The 19,720-nt window shown below is 40.4% G+C and overlaps 1 protein-coding gene across 3 annotated transcripts in view; it reads left to right on the top strand.

Annotated features, from left to right (window-relative positions):
- kntc1 (kinetochore associated 1) overlaps positions 1–19,720 on the top strand; it is a 145,122-nt gene that overhangs the window by 83,237 nt on the left and 42,165 nt on the right. For all 3 annotated transcript variants that reach the window (XM_060906837.1, XM_060906839.1, XM_060906838.1), the window contains exons 38-44: positions 231–359; positions 506–622; positions 726–835; positions 6,776–7,010; positions 7,115–7,204; positions 13,148–13,316; positions 16,133–16,191. In XM_060906837.1, coding sequence (XP_060762820.1) covers positions 231–359; positions 506–622; positions 726–835; positions 6,776–7,010; positions 7,115–7,204; positions 13,148–13,316; positions 16,133–16,191 — 909 coding nt within the window. The remainder of the gene's footprint in view (positions 1–230; positions 360–505; positions 623–725; positions 836–6,775; positions 7,011–7,114; positions 7,205–13,147; positions 13,317–16,132; positions 16,192–19,720) is intronic.

Genomic DNA, 19,720 nt, shown 5'->3' on the forward strand with positions numbered 1-19,720 from the left:
TTTTTTTATTGCTTACATTCAGGTTTTAGTGTACATAATAATCAATGTTAATATTCAGTTTGGGAATAAGAACAAATTGTCAACATAATCCTTCAGTAAATTTCTTATTTAATGAAAGGGTTAGAATGCACCAAAAACATATCCCTTTTTAATTATAGAAATTTGTCTTTTGGACTATTTTAGAAATGTAAAAATGTTGAATATGACCATAAACATATTCTATATTCTAGGTCCTGAACTGGCGAGTGGTGGACTGTGACTTGGCCATTGGCCTTTGCACTGTTCTGGGCAAATCTGATGTTCTGGATATTCTGTGGAAAATAATTACCAATGCCTGGCAAAACTATGATAAGATTATGGTAAGATATTTTACTCTGTGTCTAAACTGGTGCCTTACTGATGCATTTTATACTGCACCAGAGTTTGGACCTGAGATCTACTGGCAATTGCAGACTCATGATTCTTGTTATATATTTATAAATTTGATTATTTGAATTGTCCTCAGGCTGTGGCAATGGTCGGAGCCCATTTCTGCTCGCTTTATGATGACCAGCAAGAGAAGAAGAACTTCCTATCTGTCATCACAGATGCGAAGTGGGGTATTAAGCTTGGAAAATTTGGGGTTAGTTGGTTGTGTTTTGTATGTACGAATAGTCTAATACTTTTTTTTTTTTTTAATCTGCCTACTAAGAATTAAAATATGTCCTGTTTTATTCTTTTCCCAGGTTTCCATTCAGTCTGTGTTTAGACAGTCTGCAGAGAGCAAGAGAAATCTGATTCCTGTACTTGTAAAGAACAGAAATATGACCGCTGAGATCTTACAAGATTACTGCAGGTGAGTTAAGCTGCATTGAACATCTTCACTGGCTAGTTCACCATATAAACACATCAACTGCCTGGGATGTCTTATCAGGGTGAAAGTGCTTGTTAGATCTGAAATGGTGGACAAAAACATGACCTGTGTTTTGCAACCAAATATAAGCGTTCAAATGTAGGCAAAAGCATAAGAACCTTAAAGGTGCCATAAAGACACCTTTAAGACACATGAAAGGGTTTCAGTGAAAATGCATGCATGTACATGTATGTTGCCTATGTTATAACACCTATCCTGTTTTAATGAGAGCCAACCCACAATCAATGAAGTCAGTATGAGTAGGCTATATTGTGAATAAGACTCCTGGGATGAGCACAAGACAGTCCAAGATTACTGCAGTAGTTCTGCAGACTTGTATAGAAATCTAGAATATTCAGGAAAGGTGAATAGTCTAGATTTCTATAGAAGTCTGCAGAACTACTGCAGTAATCTTTGATTGTCTTGTGCTCATCCCAGGAGTCTTATTCACAATATACGCTTACTGATCATCCTTGTAATGCACTTAGTATGGTTGGATTTTAGTAATTTATAATTCATGCTCCTGTCATGTCTGGCTCATTACGGATCTAAATCTACATGTCTGTCACAAGGCAGCTTGATGGAAAATGTCTACTGTAAAAATTTAATTGATTTTTATAGGACTCCTGTCACTGGACTGAAGACTGCATTAAAAACATTGAAGATGAAACCTGGTACAATTAAAACACATGCACCTGAACTTTTTGTTTTCCCCCCTCTTCTTCTGCTCCTGAACAAAGCAATATTTACTTTGTTAAATCTTGAAGCCAATGTTTTATAAATTAACACTTTATACAATCAATTAAGTCTTTACCCTGAAAACAATTATTGGCTTAGTGATTCTCAATATGGTTTCTGCGCTAATCGAACAACGATGTTGGCATTACTACTATTTGCTGAACATGTATGCAATTCTCTTAACAAAGGTTACATCACTGAAGCTGTTTTTATTGATTTTCGTAAAGCCTTTTACACAGTGAATCATCAGATTTTGTTTAAGGAGATACACAGAACCTTTTATTTTTAAATAAATTTCTGAGTGGATAGTATCTCCATCCTTGACTCTTGTATGCTGCATAAATGGGAATAAAAAAATTATACTTTTGAGAGTTCAAATCGACCGCAAAGTTGGCATTCGAGCTGCCCCGCTGAGCCAGCCAGCCCTGAGTGCATGATGTCACAGCAGTAACCGGTTTTAAGGCCGAGGCCTTTGACAGCTATAGACCAAAGTCATATAAAAGTTTATGGTGAAAGTAAGAAATACCATTACTGACTTGCTCAACTAAGACTGATCTGACTTCATTGATTGTGGGTTGACTCTCATTAAAACAGGACAGGGGTCATAACTTATGCAACATACATGTACATGCATGCGTTTTCACTGATAAAACATAAAAGGCTAATTAAATAATCAGATGAACTGAGACAATCACATTCTGAAGCAAATTAAATAATCTTATACTGGTAACTTAAACACACAATACAAGTTACATGTATTAATCTAAATGCAGGTAAACAACGTGTTTTTTTTTTTTTAATCCAAATGAGAGTCGGAGCTTACCCGTCTGTGTTCTCGCTTCTTGAAGGCTGATCTTGTGGCCGATTGTTTTGAAACAATCTGACTTTCAGTTGTTCGTTCAGTTCTCCGTTCATTCGCTTCTTCCACGTAAGGGCAAGATGGCAGCAATATCCAGGGGAGAAATCAGATGGCTGGGCCACTCATTCTCCATTTTCTCCGTACTGAGTACTCCGCCATTACTGCTGGGCTCAGGCAATTACTAAAACCCGGGATGTCACTGGTTTTAGCAACAACCACGGGGAGGTCACTGCCCAAGCGATAATATGTCACGTCCCGTTCCATCCCGGGTTTTAGCAACAACCCTCGGCTCACACTCTGGGAGAACTGGTGCAACTGAACTTTCCTTTTAAAAATAAATAAATACTTTCCTTTTCTTCTAGTTTTATTTAATTGTTGGTACTGCACCCTCTTTCAATATGGGCTTATAGCCAACGCTCCTCAACAGATCAGAGGTCTCGTACGAGTCTTCAGTAAAATGTGCAGAGCAGAGGAGAGACCACTTCGTAGGCGCCCAATGTGCCTGTGAACTTCTTACAAAACGCATCCAAATCTTTGCAGTTTGAACATTCTTGGGCCATGAATGCAACGTAAATCCACCTTCTGTCGTGTTGCTGCACCGGCCAGCAACACATCTACGTGACATGGTGATAAATTAGCTCAAAATGGAGGATCAGAGTTGCAGTCAGCTCTGTGTTTTAGTGTAGCAGAAATGGCAATGAGACCGATAGACTTCCTGCTGTGACGTCACGGATGTCAAGGTCATTCACTTAGACCACTACTTATATGAATCACTTTAATCGTAAAAACTGCGATTTTAGATTTATTGTTAAGGCTTAAAACTATTTCTGTGCCATTCTTGAGGTCTCAAGGCATTTATAAACGAAAGTGAGGCCATGGCTTTGCGTATATGCTTTAAGCTCCTTTCATTTCAATTCTCTTCATCTGTGATAATACTTTCTTCATATCGAACAAGCAGGTTGCAAGTTGTAAAAATGCAACATCTCACTCCTTATTCTGTAACATGGGTGTTCCACAAAGCAGCATTCTTGGTCCCCTACTTTTTCTTTTGTATATTAATGACCTTCCCCAACTGTTGAAATATTCAAATTGCCTACTGTGTGCTGCTGATACTGTCATTTTTCTCTCTGACTAATCCTGATGTCATAAATTCTAAACTATCTTCTGATCTTCAATATCTGCATGACTGGTTGAAAACTAATCATTAAACCATCAGTGTTAAGAAAACTGAATGTATGTATTTCTACTCACCTAGGAAATGCTTGTTCTTTTCTGATCCTATCAGTGTTTTCAAATCAAACTCTTGACACCGCAAAAACTGAGAAATATCTTGGTATCAATCAAGGAGCACGCCTCACTTATCGAGCGCACGTTCACAAGCTAACAAAGAACCTTAATCAGAAATTAGATATTAATAACAAGATCAGACCATATCTGTCACTCTCCGTTTCTGAAACTTATCTACATGCAGTTATTCTTTCAACAAGCTCTTACTGTCCTCCAATTTGGTCTCTTACCACAAAGGAAAATAATAATAATAATAAATGACTTTATTTAACAGCGTTTCCATAGTAGCATAGCTCTTCATCTGTTCATTTAAAACACACACAACTAATAAATATAGTCAATATAATGTATTAATTTAGCTAATTTAGATATTATAAATTGACAAATATGATGTGTATATATAGAATCTAAGTTTAAATTGCAGAGCCTAGGTTTAAAGTCTTTCAGTTGCTCTTGGCTTAAGGATCGATCTTGAGTCTTTCATAAATGATTTAGGTGACATATTCAACCAATGAATGATGAATTATTGAACGAATAGCAAGACTACACATTAGAGCATACAAGAGCCACCATAAACTTTCTAGTTGGACTCCTCACTGCATTGCACTTTCACATTCAAATGCCATGACTTTTCAACTACATAGTCATGCTGTTACATTTTATTTTCAGACTCAAACCAACTGTCCCTCACCAACACTTACTGCTTTTCTTCCAATATACAACAAGGCTGCATTACTCGATCAGTAATGCACGCAATTCTTTCAGTACCTATTTATAAAAACAGCTATGGTCAGAGATCATTTTTCAGACTTGCACCAAAATCTGGGACGAGATCCCCTATCACATTAGAACACTATCATCCATCACACATTTTAAAAAGGCATACAAACTCTTTGACACTTACACCCGCAATCATTGATCTATTTCTCAGACTGGTCAGGTTATTTATTTATTTTTATATTGCTTCAATCCTCTCCCTTTTCAGTCTCTATGTATGTAGCTGTCTGTATTGCTTTTATTTTTGTTGACATCCTTAATTCTGTTTTGTCTTGATTGTGATGTGATTTGTCTTATTTGCTGCAGAACAGGAAACTGCTGTAAACCAGATTTAACTGAGTCAGGCCCGTTTAACTGTAACAAACGATATTTTTAATCTTTTCCTGCATAATAAATGAAATGAAAAAATTATATATATATTTTATTTATTTATATATATATATATATATATATATATATATATATATATATATATAAATTTTTTTAAAGGATTAATTAACCATGGATTTCCTACAACCCCGATTCCAAAAAAGTTGGGACAAAGTACAGATTGTAAATAAAAACGGAATGCAATAATTTACAAATCTCAAAAACTGATATTGTATTCACAATAGAACATAGACAACATATCAAATGTTGAAAGTGAGACATTTTTAAATTTCATGCCAAATATTGGCTCATTTGAAATTTCATGACAGCAACACATCTCAAAAAAGTTGGGACAGGGGCAATAAGAGGCTGGAAAAGTTAAAGGTACAAAAAAGGAACAGCTTGGAGGACCAAATTGCAACTCATTACGTCAATTGGCAATGGGTCATTAACATGACTGGGTATAAAAAGAGCATCTTGGAGTGGCAGCGGCTCTCAGAAGTAAAGATGGGAAGAGGATCACCAATCCCCCTAATTCTGCGCCGACAAATAGTGGAGCAATATCAGAAAGGAGTTCGACAGTGTAAAATTGCAAAGAGTTTGAACATATCATCTACAGTGCATAATATCATCAAAAGATTCAGAGAATCTGGAAGAATCTGTGCGTAAGGGTCAAGGCTGGAAAACCATACTGGGTGCCTGTGATCTTCAGGCCCTTAGATGGCACTGCGTCACATACAGGCATGCTTCTGTATTGGAAATCACAAAATGGGCTCAGGAATATTTCCAGAGAACATTATCTGTGAACACAATTCACCGTGCCATCCGCCGTTGCCAGCAAAAACTATTAGTTCAAAGAAGAAGCCGTATCTAAACATGATCCAGAAGCGCAGGCGTCTTCTCTGGGCCAAGGCTCATTTAAAATGGACTGTGGCAAAGTGGAAAACTGTTCTGTGGTCAGACGAATCAAAATTTGAAGTTCTTTATGCAAATCAGAGACGCCGTGTCATTCGGACTAAAGAGGAGAAGGACGACCCAAGTTGTTATCAGCGCTCAGTTCAGAAGCCTGCATCTCTGATGGTATGGGGTTGCATTAGTGCGTGTGGCATGGGCAGCTTACACATCTGGAAAGACACCATCAATGCTGAAAGGTATATCCAGGTTCTAGAGCAACATATGCTCCCATCCAGATGACGTCTCTTTCAGGGAAGACCTTGCATTTTCCAACATGACAATGCCAAACCACATACTGCCTCAAGTACAGCATCATGGCTGCGTAGAAGAAGGGTCCGGGTACTGAACTGGCCAGCCTGCAGTCCAGATCTTTCACCCATAGAAAACATTTGGCGCATCATAAAACGGAAGATACGACAAAAAAGACCCAAGACAGTTGAGCAACTAGAATCCTACATTAGACAAGAATGGGTTAACATTCCTATCCCTAAACTTGAGCAACTTGTCTCCTCAGTCCCCAGACGTTTACAGACTGTTGTAAAGAGAAAAGGGGATGTCTCACAGTGGTAAACATGGCCTTGTCCCAACTTTTTTGAGATGTGGTGTTGTCATGAAATTTAAAATCACCTAATTTTTCTCTTTAAATGATACATTTTCTCAGTTTAATCATTTGATATGTCATCTATGTTCTGAATAAAATATGGAATTTTGAAACTTCCACATCATTGCATTTCGTTTTTATTTACAATTTGTACTTTGTCCCACCTTTTTTGGAATCGGGCTTGTAAAAGAAGCCCAAAAACATTAGATCACTTGTATTAAATGTTTATACTGGCAACCTTTTAGCATGGGCCTTCTGGTCATGATCTTTTAATGCTTGATTTCTCTGTGTTCTACAGAACGTTTGGCTTGGACAGTGACTTTGCACTTAATCTCTACATCACCACGCTGCTGCTGCAGGAGAAAGCAGATAATGAGCACTGTGAAGTCGGAGCTATGGATTCAGGACTGGCCGAAGTGGACGAGGGTGCAGAAGTAGGGCGCAAAGATGTATTGGAACGCGTCCTGCGGATAGTTCCTCAACTGAGCTCCACTGTTGACCTGGTCATCAGTCTGCACACAGTACTCACAAAGGTCAGATTCACTCACAGGCTGCAAAATACAGCTAGAAATGTTATTTACCTGACTAGTATGATGGTGGTGATAAGATGTTCAATACTTTTTGCGGTTTGCTGCAGCTGAGTCCCTACAACTATGAGCGAATTGAGAGGGTCCTCAAAACCATTCAAACTGCAGATGAAAGTACCGCTGTTTTACCTCTCAACCAGGTAAGAGTTATGTTCTACAGTTGAATTTATTTAAAAATAAATGAAGCCTGAACTAAAAATAACCTCATTTTGTGTTAAATTATGTGACACTGTATATGAGTGAATAGCAAAGGAGAATATTCAAAAGGTTATTTTGAGATTATAGCTGGTCAATTGCAATAAATACTGATTGAGAGAATGTGATAGTTTGGTGAAAAATCTAATTTAATTTAACATTCCCCTGAAGAACAATGCAGTTTTCAGCAAACACTTGATATTTGAAGACTTCTGTGAAGCAGTTTAAAGGGATCCTCCAGTGGATTTATTCTCAAACTTATTTTTAGTAAAAGTCACAGATTTCAGAAATCAAACTTTCATTTTCGGAGACCAAATAGTGTTCAAGAAAAATGAATTTTCTTTTTTTTTTTATTTTTTTTTATTATACCAACACAAAAGCTATACAGTACAAAGACAACAGTGCACAAACAATGAACACAGCTGTGCTGGCGGTGGGTGTCAGCTCGTTGCCATTACCAGATGCTGCGTTGCCTGGGGAAAGTTTAAGAAGCTCCTGCCCATCCTAACCTCCAGGCACTTACCCTTTAAAACCCATGGCAAGGTGTTTAACTCCTGCATGCGATCAGCCATGCTCTATGGGAGTGAAACTTGGGCCCCTACCGCCTCGGATCTCCAGCAATTGCGCTGCAATGACAGATCCATGATTAGATGGATCTGTGGCATCAAACCCCATGATGTGACACCTTCAGCAATCCCTACATGCTAGACTTGGTGTGGAGGACATCACCTCAGTGCTGCGGTCACGTTGAACGAGCCAGTGGCTGCATCAACACCATCACCAAGTTGCAGTTGCCAGGCAACAGAGATCGTGGTAGACCGAGGAAATCTTGGATGGAGTGTGTCAAGAAGGACATCAAAGTGTGCGGCCTCACCAGTGTGGATCCGCTGGACAGAGCTGCCTGGAAACGCGGTGTGAAGACTAGCCGACTGCTGCCTACCCCTGTGTCAGGGACCCCTGCAGCAGTATAATCAAATACTGGATACTACTACTATGTGCAATGAACCAAGGGAAGAGGTAGATTTTCAAAGGTGCAAATTAAGTCTTTGAGTGATTTTATACAGTATCAGCGATTTGTATCTGGGCGGCACGGTGGTGTAGTGGTTAGCACGGTCGCCTCATAGCAAGAAGGTCCTGGGTTCGAGCCCAGCGGCCGACGAGGGCCTTTCTGTGTGGAGTTTGCATGTTCTCCCCGTGTCTGCATGGGTTTCCTCTGGGTGCTCCGGTTTCCCCCCACAATCCAAAGACATGCAGGTTAGGCTAAGTGGTGGCTCTAAATTGGTCGTGAGTGTGAATGGTTTTGTCTCTGTGTCAGCCCTGCGACTTGTCCAGGGTGTACCCCGCCTCTCACCCATAGTCTGCTGGGATAGGCTCCAGCTTGCCTGCGACCCTGCACAGGATAAGTGGCTACAGATAATGGATGGATGAATTTGTATGTGTGTTTTTGTTTTTTATATTACCATTTTCTACACTGCAGAACAATACTGAAGACACCAAAACTTTGAAACAACATATGGAACACACATGGAACACTGTGACATACAAAAAGGCTACAGGAATGACAGACATAAGAAACAAGGGGATGCAGAAAAAATTAGAACAACCGGGACAATAGAAACAAAAGACCAATGACAAAACCTACACAATACCTACACAACGATTGCAATACAAAAGAACAGTAAAAGAGAGTGCAAAAACCCCCATCATTCCACCAGCCGCCGTCGAAGCAGGCAGGCACGCGATACAGACACTGCAACCACCGATGGACACACATCACCACACCCAGCACCCCAGACAGACCAAACACAGGGCAGCAAACGTGAGAGTAGAGCCGGCACCAGCACGCAGCTTTCTCCTTGCCCTGCACTGCAACAACCTCAGGCCATCTCTCCTGTCGCTCAATGTCAGTGAGCACCATCAGCTGCCAGGTGGGGCACAGTTGACACTCCAGGCATTGGCACACTTTTCCAAGAGCATTTATTTTCTTTCACATGTCAACAAGCAGCCATGTTTAGCAGCCGAGTCGCTAGCAGATGAGTTGCTCCAAGCAACCACAACATGCCGTCGCCACATGCGTCACCACTGCAGGAAGCCCAAATGACATTTTAAAGAAAAATTCATTTTTCTTGAACACTATTTGGTCTCTGAAAATGAAAGTTTTATTTTTTTTTAATTTACAACTAATTTTACATAAAATAAGTTTGAGAATAAATCCACTGCAGGATCCCTTTAAATCCAAATGCAAATCTTTCAAGTTGTTCTAGCTGCTCACAAATTTGGGGGGAAAATGAGGGAGATTTTAAAGGACTGAAATATAGTGTGCAATGTACAGCATATCATTAGAAAAGTTTGGGCTTTTGTAAATATTTTATAATTGATTGACCCAAACATTGGAAGTTTTTATTGTGAAGTATTTAATAACTAAGCCTTAATGGAAGAAAAAGTTCTTCCAGAGAGCTCTTCCTTGACTTGGAAGAAAAAAAAGAGGGCTAAATAAGGTTGAAAATTTGTCATTTGCATCAGCTTATTTGCTGTGAACAAATGTCTTGAAGCTGATTTTGGACCACCATCAGTCATAGGCAAGGCAAGTTTATTTATATAGCACATTTCATACACAATGGCAGTTCAATGTGCTTTACAGAAGTAAAAACAAAAACAGTAAACAATAGAGAAAAAAATTACATAAAATTTTATTTTTATTCTAAAACAATTAATTAAAAGAATTAAAAGAAAATAAGTATTAAACAATAGTAGAAATAAAATAATAAAATGCCAAAAAGAAAAAGGAGAAAAAGAAAAAGAAACCAGCGGAATAAAATAGAATAAAGTTAAAGTTAAAACATGCAGAGAAAGTAAAGATTATAAAAAAGGTATAAATATTAATTATTTAACAGAAAGCATCTGAAAACAGCTTGGTCTTTAACCTAGATTTGAAGCTGCCAACAGCAGGAGCATTTTTAATGTCCTCTGGCAGTTGGTTCCATAGCTGTACTGCATAGTAGCTAAAAGCTGCTTCACCACACTTTGTTTTAACAACTGGTTTTAATAGTAAATTTTTCTGCTGCGATCTGGTAGATCTGATTGGGTTAGGCCGCTGCAACATATCAGAGAGGTAATTGGGCCCTGTACCATTTAGAGATTTGTATACCAGCAGCAATACTTTAAAGTCAATTCTGTATCTTACTGGAAGCCAGTGAAGGGACCTTAGAATTGGAGTAATGTGCTCTGTTCTTTTTGTTCGTGTGAGAACCCTCGCCGCTGCATTTTGAACCAGCTGAAGTCGTTTGATGGTCTTTTTTGGCAAGCCTGTGAAAAGGCCATAGTCAAAATACATAGAATGGTTTGCAGAAGTGAGGCTGTGGCTCATCCGTCTATCTGGTCGGTCAGTCGGTCGACAGATTAAATAAAGTTTCTAAGGAATTTAGAGTTTGTGAATGCCAGCAAGTCTAGTTCTTCCTCCTTTGTCATCTTTATGGTAAAATACATGCATATGATATAAAGAAGTCTGTGGACCAACAATTTACTTTGATCCACTGATATTCAAAGGTGTACTACCTTAAATTTCCTCCTGAGTTTGATGTTGCTCTCATTTATTCTAGACTTGATAAGTGGTGGTAATAAAAAAAATTGAGCTTCTGACAGTTGTGTCAGAAGTTTACAAAGACTTATCATGGACATGAATGCCGTGGCAATATTGGGCTTTCATTGATTTCTTTGAACTGTTATTTTCTGTGACAGAATGATTGTAAAACAAATATTTTAATAGTTAAAAAAAACATGAATTTGGTGGACAAGTTTTAATTTATTTTGGGTTTTCTGAAATCAAAATTATACATACAGGGTCAAAAATATCTAAAAATTAAAACAGACATGCATACAGTTGCTTAGATTATGAATTAAGTGTTGCTGAAAGTGCAAAATGTCTTTTCATTTGCCAAGGCCTCATAATTTCCTGTTAATGATTGTGGTTGACTACAGCAGGTAGCTTCTCTGTGCCAACATAAAAAGGTTTTCTTTGTTTTTTTGACAAGTAAAATGTTTTGGGAGGTGTTGCCACTTTGCTAGAAGAAAACCCAAACTGTCACCCTTGGCTGAAAGGAAATTGATGGTCAGGAGCAACCCAGGAACCACCATGGCACAGGCGTGTCATGAGCTGGAAGCTTGCTAAAACACTGTCTCCAGTCAAGTGAGGCTGAGAAAAGAAGCCCCTGCTCTAAAATCAATACCTTCATGCTCGACCAAAGTTTGCAGCTGACTACATGAACAAAGGAAAAAGTCTTCAAAAGTTTGAAGGTCAGATACGACAAAGATTGAGTTGTTCTGCCACAATGACGAGATGTATGTTTCGAGGAGTCAGGGTGAGGGATTCAACCCCAAGAACACTGTACCAACTATTAAACAGCTGTTATGCATGGTTAAACAAAGTAGATGGAATAAAGAAGGAGGACTACCTCAAAATTCTTCAATGAGATGGTTGGAACTTTGACACAGTTGAGTGTTCCGACTGGAAAGTGACCTTAAATGCATCAAACCTGACTGTGAAATGATTAAAACAGACTAACATTAAGATTTTGGAATGGCCTTCCTAAAGTCCTGTATGGGAACCCATTAGAACTGAAACTCAACTAATTCTGTCAAGAGTGGTCAGATATCCAAGCAGAAGCTTGTTGATGGTTACCAATACCCCTTTTCCACCAACTCAGTTCCAGGGCTGGTTTGGAGCCAGTGCTGGTGCTGGTTCACAACTCGTTCAACTTGCGAGCCAGCTGAGAACCAGCTTGCTTTTCCATCGCTCGCGGTGCTAAGAGAAGACACGTCAGTTACGTCGCTGTATACGTCAGTTACGTCGTTGTATACGTCATTACGTCGCTGTATACATCAGTTACGTCGCTACGTTTGCATAAACCTTGGCACGAATATCGAAGCAAAAACAACGCGGAAGAAGCAGCAGCAACAACAAATAATAATAATGGATGACTTCGCATTTGTACTGCTGCTGCTTCTCGTTGCTTAAAAATGGCGATCTTTCGCGGTCTTGTTATTGTTGTCGGTCTTAACAACTCCGCCCCCCCGCTGACGTAAGCGGTTCTTTCCTCTGGCCCAGCAGAGAGTTGGTGCTAGCCTGGAACCGGTTTTTCTGGCCCCAGAGCCAGTTCTTTGTCAGTGGAAACAGAAAACCCAGTTCCAAACTAAGCACTGGCCCTGAACCAGCCCTGGAACTGCTTTGGTGGAAAAGGGGCACAAGTGAAACTTGTTAAGGGAACTTTTAACTAACCATGACGTGTGCTGTATAATTTTGACCATGTGTTGATATTGGGAAAACCTCAGTACATGTTGGGCGGCATGGTGGTGCAGTGGTTAGCATTGTCGCCTTGCAGCAAGAAGGTTCTGGGTTCAAATCTCATGGCCAGCATGTTCTCCTTGTGCCTGCATGGGTTTCCTCAGGATGCTCTAGCTTCCCCCACAGTTCAGAGACATGCAGATTAGGTAAAATACCCAGCCACTGGGGTTGCACAAGCCAGTGCATACTTAGTGCCAGTTCCAAGCCTGAATAGATTGGGGAGGGTTGCATCAGGAAGGGCATCCAGTGTAAAACCTTTGCCAAATCAAATATGCAGATCGTAAATTGGGAAGGATGAGCTGCTGTGGCGACCCCTAACGGGAACAGCTGAAAATAGTGGTGGTAGTAGTAGTTGTCAATATCGGAAAACCCAAAATAAATTAAAACCTGTCCACCAAATTTGGTTTGCTGTTCTATTAAAGATGTGCAATAATTCTGCCACAGAAAAAGGTTAGAATTGAAAGCCCAATATTGCAATGACATTCATGCCCATGAGTGTATGTAAAATTCTCACTGAAACTGTATATATTTGTCTATAACTGTACAGATGATGGGATTGCTCCAGCACCTGAAGTCGCACAAGCGGACTTCTCCTCCCACTGACGTGGAGAGCACGTACATTCTGGAGAACTCTCTGGAGTCGAATCCTCTTGCCACCACTCGCTTGCCTTTCCACCTTCTCCTCCAGACTAACCTCTACTTCTGGAAGATTATTTGTAAGTGTTATTGTGAGGACAAAGTGTGTCCTCAGTGGTTTGAATCTCAGTCTTGAGGTATCTCAATATTTGAAATCGTTAAAGAATTTAACGCAGCATTAATATTCACATTAAACGCGATGCGATTTATGTGAGCATTCCACCAAAAAAATTGTGTGATGGAGTTGACGTGATGATGAGCTGGTGCTGATCCTTTTACGCAGAAGGGGAGGGTGGAAGGAAAAGAACATTTTAGGTACATCTTGTCCTGAGTAGTAGGCGAGAACACAGAGAGTCACTGCTTGGTTCAGGAGTTGCTGAGACTCCGAGTAAGGTGCACCACATGGACTGCACACCCACTGTTTTCATTGCGAAGTTTCTCTCCTATTTTTTCCCCCAGACGTTGTCTTTAAAGTCATTATTTTTATTATATATATATATATATATATATATATATATATATATATATATATATTTTTTTTTTTTTTACCCTCATCAAACAGTGCTAGGTTTTGAGACGCAAAATGAATGAGAGACTCCGCCATGCCTGCAGCAGTGCGATGTTTTCAAAACCTATGCCCCGATTGATTTGATTGATTGCGTTGTCTTTGGTGTGAAAGTGTTCATTTATAGGGTAAAAAATATATTGTTGGATGAAAAAAATCATAAAGTCAAGTCAACTTTATTGTCAAATATGCTATACATGCTCGACATACAGCACAGATGAAATTTCAGTCCTCTCTGACCCACGGTGCAAACAGGCAATGCATTAAATAAAAATAGATTAATTGAAAAAACAAACAATATAAACAGTATAAACACTCTAGATAGGAACTAGACAGACTAAACACTCAAACAATATAAACAGTATAAATAAACAGTATAAACACTAGATAAGAACTACACAAAAACTAAACACTCAGACAATATAAACAGTATAAACACTAGATATGAACTAGACATAGACTAAACACTCATACATACATATACACACACACACAGGTTCAAATAAACAAAACAGTCAAGGGCACTTGAGGTATAGCAGGTAAACATGAAATAAGCAGTATAAACAAACTAGCAGCTGTTAAGATGAGGTAGTGCGGAATAGTGCAAATGAGCGAGGTAAAGTGAGATGTGCGGTCCCTGAGTTCAGCGTGTTAATGAACGATGAGATGTGTGTGTGTGTTGGGGGGGGGAACTGTGAGGATGACATGTCAGATGCTGAAGGGGGGGCAGGGGGGTGTGCGAGCAGAAACTGTGGCGGGGGGGAGGGGCAGAACAGGGAGGGAGTTGAGCCTCCTGACTGCCTGGTGAAAGAAACTGTTCTTGAGCCTGCTGGTTTTGGCCCGGAGACTCCGCAGTCTCCTCCCCGACGGCAGCAGGCTGAAGAGGCTGTGAGATGGGTGGGTGGTGTCACCTGCAATCCTGATGGCTTTGCGGGTGAGGCGGGAGTTATAAATATCCATTAGAGAAGGGAGAGAGACACCAATGATCCTCTCAGCTGCTCTCATGATGCGCTGCAGAGACTTGCAGCAGGACACGGTGCAGGCGCCATACCACACGGTGATGCAGCTGGTCAGAATGTTCTCGATGGTGCCTCTGTAGAATGTGTGCATGATGGGGGCCGGGACTCTTGCTCTCCTCAGTTTGCGGAGGAAGTACAGATGCTGTTGGGCTTTTTTGGCCAGTGATGCGGTGTTGTTGCTCCAAGACAGGTCTTCAGAGATGTGCACACCCAGAAACTTGGTGCTGCTCACCCTCTCCACTGCAGCACTGTCGATAGATAGTGGAGCATGCTGGGTGTGCTCTCTCCTGAAGTCCACAACAATCTCCTTCGTCTTCTCCACGTTCAAACGGAGATTGTCGTCCTTGCACCACATGGCCAAGCGGCTCACCTCACAACTGTAGATTGTCTCATCGCCATTGTTGATGAGACCCACCACAGTCACTGTATATGTAAAGACCTGGGAAGAATCCGGTCTGGTGATCGAGAGGGTCAGTACAGAACTACTTCTTTCTTTTGATTCTTTTCAAGCTATTTTTATGTTTTGGATTATTATCCTTAAACTTTTTTGGATAAGTTAGATGAATGTTTCAAAATCCATGCTGGATACACACCACTATGTCAACTACTGTTTCAATACCTTGAAACAATGAAAACAAATGAATCAAAGTTAAATCAGTCCATGTGTAGCAATTATGTAAATTCATAGTAATCTGGTCATATAGTCCCATGATAAACTGATAATTGAACTGTGGCCTATAGGCATGGACTGATATACCGTGCAATGATGAACCATGATACAAATTAATGACTATTTGAATTGATGTCATTAATGAATCACGATTATCAGGCTGCATAATCTTTTCGTTTTTCCTAGCTGGCGTTAGATTTATTAAGAAAAGGCCAATTATTAACTTTGTTTATTTTTAATGAAAGGAATATTTTAGTTAATAGGCTATTACATTTTACTTCAACTTTTACAAATGTGGGTAAATAATTGTTGTTGCTTATTAACAAAATGAAACAAAAGGGTTTGTTTTTGTTTAAGAAAAGTAATATTTAAGTTGATAAAGAATAGGAAAATAAATGTTGCAAATTTTTTGGTTTTCTAAAACAATTTTTATTTATTTATTTTAATATTGTGAATCAAATCGTGAATTGGGGGAGTTGTTACATGCCTCGCGGCTTAGTGACTATTGTTCTACTTTGCATTAGAATTTTTGTATAGACTTCTGTATTAAATAAACAGTTGTTGTGTGGTTATTTTTGTAACGAGAAATGTTGTAATGTCAGTTCGTTTATTCATGATTTTCTCTCCTTTTTTTTTCCCCAGCTCCTGAGCTGAATGAGGAGACATTACCCAGACTACTGCTCATATCCAAACTCATGAAGGTAAAACACAATCAGAGAGGAGGACAAAATTAACATGTGTAAATTACAATCTGTACATGGTCAATGATTCAAAATACTGTCATAGTTCATTCCAACAACCTTGGATTATTTGGGCTTGTTATTAGTTTTGAATAATAGGAATAAGACAGTGTAAGCTGACAAATAGTTTCACTGACGTTTGAACTGTAATGTCTCTAACACTGACAAGTCAATAAGCATAAAATCTTGCTCCTTGTTTAGAATATCTAAAAAAAAAAACTTTTCTGGAAAGCTGCAAAACCTAAATTGTGTACTACCTTTATACATTGTGTACAGAAGAATCCAGTGAGTAACTCTTGAATAAATGCAGTGGTTGCAGCAAGCTTCTCATATGCAGGGTCTGACATCAGTAGTCCAAACCCCAGTTAAGATTGCGTGTCTGGGTTATTATTTTTTTTTATTCACAGCTACCTGGCACAGTAGGCTAGCATTCACAGCTTTTCCTCTTGTTCAACAACCAGAGAAAAGAAAAACAGCTACTATCTATTGACTTTCACAAAACTAACGTTTTATTGGTGTGTGTGTAAACAAAATAAACTTCGTGGTGGTGAAACATATCTTGATGATGTAGCAGTAGCGCACACTGATTGTTCTGAATCTCACCACCTGCTGAACCACTCGCCTCAAATTTTATTAGTCAAATTAATATGACAGATGAGTTACGGCATTCGCTCAGGTATGTGGAAACTGACAAAACTGAGCAAAATAAAGTGCAGTGTGAAGCGGTCATATCTCTCCTCGTAGCACACACCGCAGTTAAATGTGTTTAGACAAAATAAAGATGGCCATCAGATGCAGCTTGCGCATCATGCTGCATCACACCACCCCAGCGTACGTTATTTTTCTATAACAGCATGTGCTATTTCTTACATATTACATGTCTGATGTGGCCAGAATAGAGGCTTCACACAATCGCGTGACCCCATAGCAATGGTAACTAAGGAGCCATGAAAGGGGGCACACTTGTAGTGCTTCATTCAGATGAGTTAGTGGTTATTGATCAGTATGGGAAGGTTTTGCTGTGTTTTTGGATGTGCAAATCGTTCTGACCGAAACAAAGACATCAGTTTTTTTTTAATTTGCCAAAAGTAATTCATCATCGGGAGGGGAAAATAAAGAAATTTCTAAACACAGAAGAGGAAAAAACATTCAGCAGGACTCTCTGTTGAATGGAGAGGTCAAAAACCCTCTGGTATGCTCATTTCATTTCCACGAAGGTAAGAATTTTATTTATATATATATATATATATATATATATATATATATATATATATATATGTGTATGTGTGTGTGTGTATGTGTATATATATATATATATATATATATATATATATATATATATGTGTATGTATATATATGTGTGTATATATCAGCTTGATATGAATTCAGTATGAATCAGCTGGATAGTACAGTGGTAATGCTCACTGACTACGACGCAGGAGATCGGGGTTCGAATCCCGGTCGGGGCAAAACATCATCCAGTAAGGGTCCTTAGGCAAAAACCCCTCATGATATATCAGCCTACCTCAGGAATGAGTGAAAACATAACTGATAGAGTCATACCGGCTCAGACGTCGCCCGGGTCAACAAGGTCTGCGTCAGTTGCTAGGGAACCAGGGCAAACTGATGAGAAATGTTCTACTGGAACAAGACATCGATGGACGAGGACAGAAAATACGGATTTGCTGGAATGCTACTATACAAGCAGTCCCAGAGAGAGGAGATACATGCAGAGAATGTGGGACCATCGGATACTTCGAAACCCACAATCAAGGCTAACAAAGAAACAGCTATTAGCCCAGTGTTCCAACATCCATAATCGAAATCTGCTCTCACAACTAGAGATTAATTCGGCAAGGGGGAGCCAGGAAGACAGGTCAGTGGGGAGATGTCATCATCCCCACAACCAGAGATTGGGTACCAAGCCCCAACAGCTAACAGCCTCAACACAAGAGCTGCTGACCTGAGAAGGAAGATCGTGACCCAATTGGAAACCTGGAGCCCCCGACGAATACCGAAGCTGAGTTGCCAAGTACCTTCAGAAGATCTACTAGTAGATGTGAATGCTGCTCTGAAGACAATCTCCACAAGAACCATCACTGAGACCAACAAGCTGATACACAGTACAGCAACAGTAATCATGGAGATGCTTGGACACAAGGTGGGCTCAGGACATAAACAGTATCCACCATGGAAGAGACGATTAGAGGCCAAGATAAAGGCAGCAAGGAGAGAAGTTAGCCAGCTAGCTGAACTACAGAAAGGGAACATGGTGAATAAAGGGGCGCCCAGGAAGTACAACTCACTCTCCATACCAGAGGCACTCGAAACTGCCAAACAGCGACTAACAGCTCTGGCCACCCGGTTGAGGAGATACACCAAGGAAGGAGAGGCCAGGAGAATAAACAAGCTGTTCTCCACTGAACCAGCCAAGGTGTACTCTCAATGGCAGGGGAACAACAACCCACCAAGAGCTGAGGTGGAAAAATACTGGAAAGACATATGGGAAAGAAAGGCATCACACAACACCGATGCCCAATGGTTAGTGGACCTAAGAGCTGACCACAGCAACCTCCCAGAACAAGAACCAGTAACCATCTCAATGGCAGACGTCCAAGAAAGAGTGTCAAAGATGAAGAGCTGGACAGCACCAGGCCCCGATATGATCCATATGTACTGGCTGAAGAAGCTAACTGCACTCCATGAACGCCTAGCAGCACAGATGAACCAGCTGCTGAGGGATGGAACCCACCCAGAATGGCTAACCCAAGGCAGGACAGTCCTAATCATGAAGGACCCCCAGAAGGGACCCATCCCATCCAACTACCGGCCAATTACCTGTCTCTGCACAACATGGAAGGCCCTGTCAGGCATCATTGCGGCAAAAATGAGTAAGCATGTGGCTCAATACATGAGCGAGGCACAGAAAGGAATTGGCAGTAACACCAGAGGAGCCAAGCACCAGCTACTGGCCGATAGAACAGTCGCCCGAGACTGTAAGAAGAGACAGACCAACCTGTGCACTGCCTGGATTGACTACAAGAAAGCCTATGACTCAATGCCACACACATGGATACTGGAATGTCTGGAACTGTATAAGATCAACAGGAACCTAAGGACCTTCATACAGAACTCAATGGAAATGTGGAAGACAACCCTAGAGGCCAACTCAAAACCCATTGCCCAAGTCAACATCAAGTGCGGCATATACCAAGGAGATGCGCTATCACCACTGCTGTTCTGCATAGGCCTGAACCCCCTCAGTCGGATCATCACAAAGAGCGGCTACGGGTACCGATTCCGTAGTGGGGCAACAATCAGCCACCTGCTCTACATGGATGACATCAAGCTGTATGCCAGGAACGAGCGAGAAATAGACTCGCTGATCCACACCACCCGGATCTACAGCGATGACATAGGGATGTCATTCGGATTGGACAAGTGTGGCCAGATGGTCTCAAAGAGAGGCAAGATGATCCGGACTGAAGGG

The sequence above is a fragment of the Neoarius graeffei genome, chromosome 24 (assembly GCF_027579695.1).
Source record: "Neoarius graeffei isolate fNeoGra1 chromosome 24, fNeoGra1.pri, whole genome shotgun sequence".
In the NCBI taxonomy this organism is placed as follows: domain Eukaryota; kingdom Metazoa; phylum Chordata; class Actinopteri; order Siluriformes; family Ariidae; genus Neoarius; species Neoarius graeffei.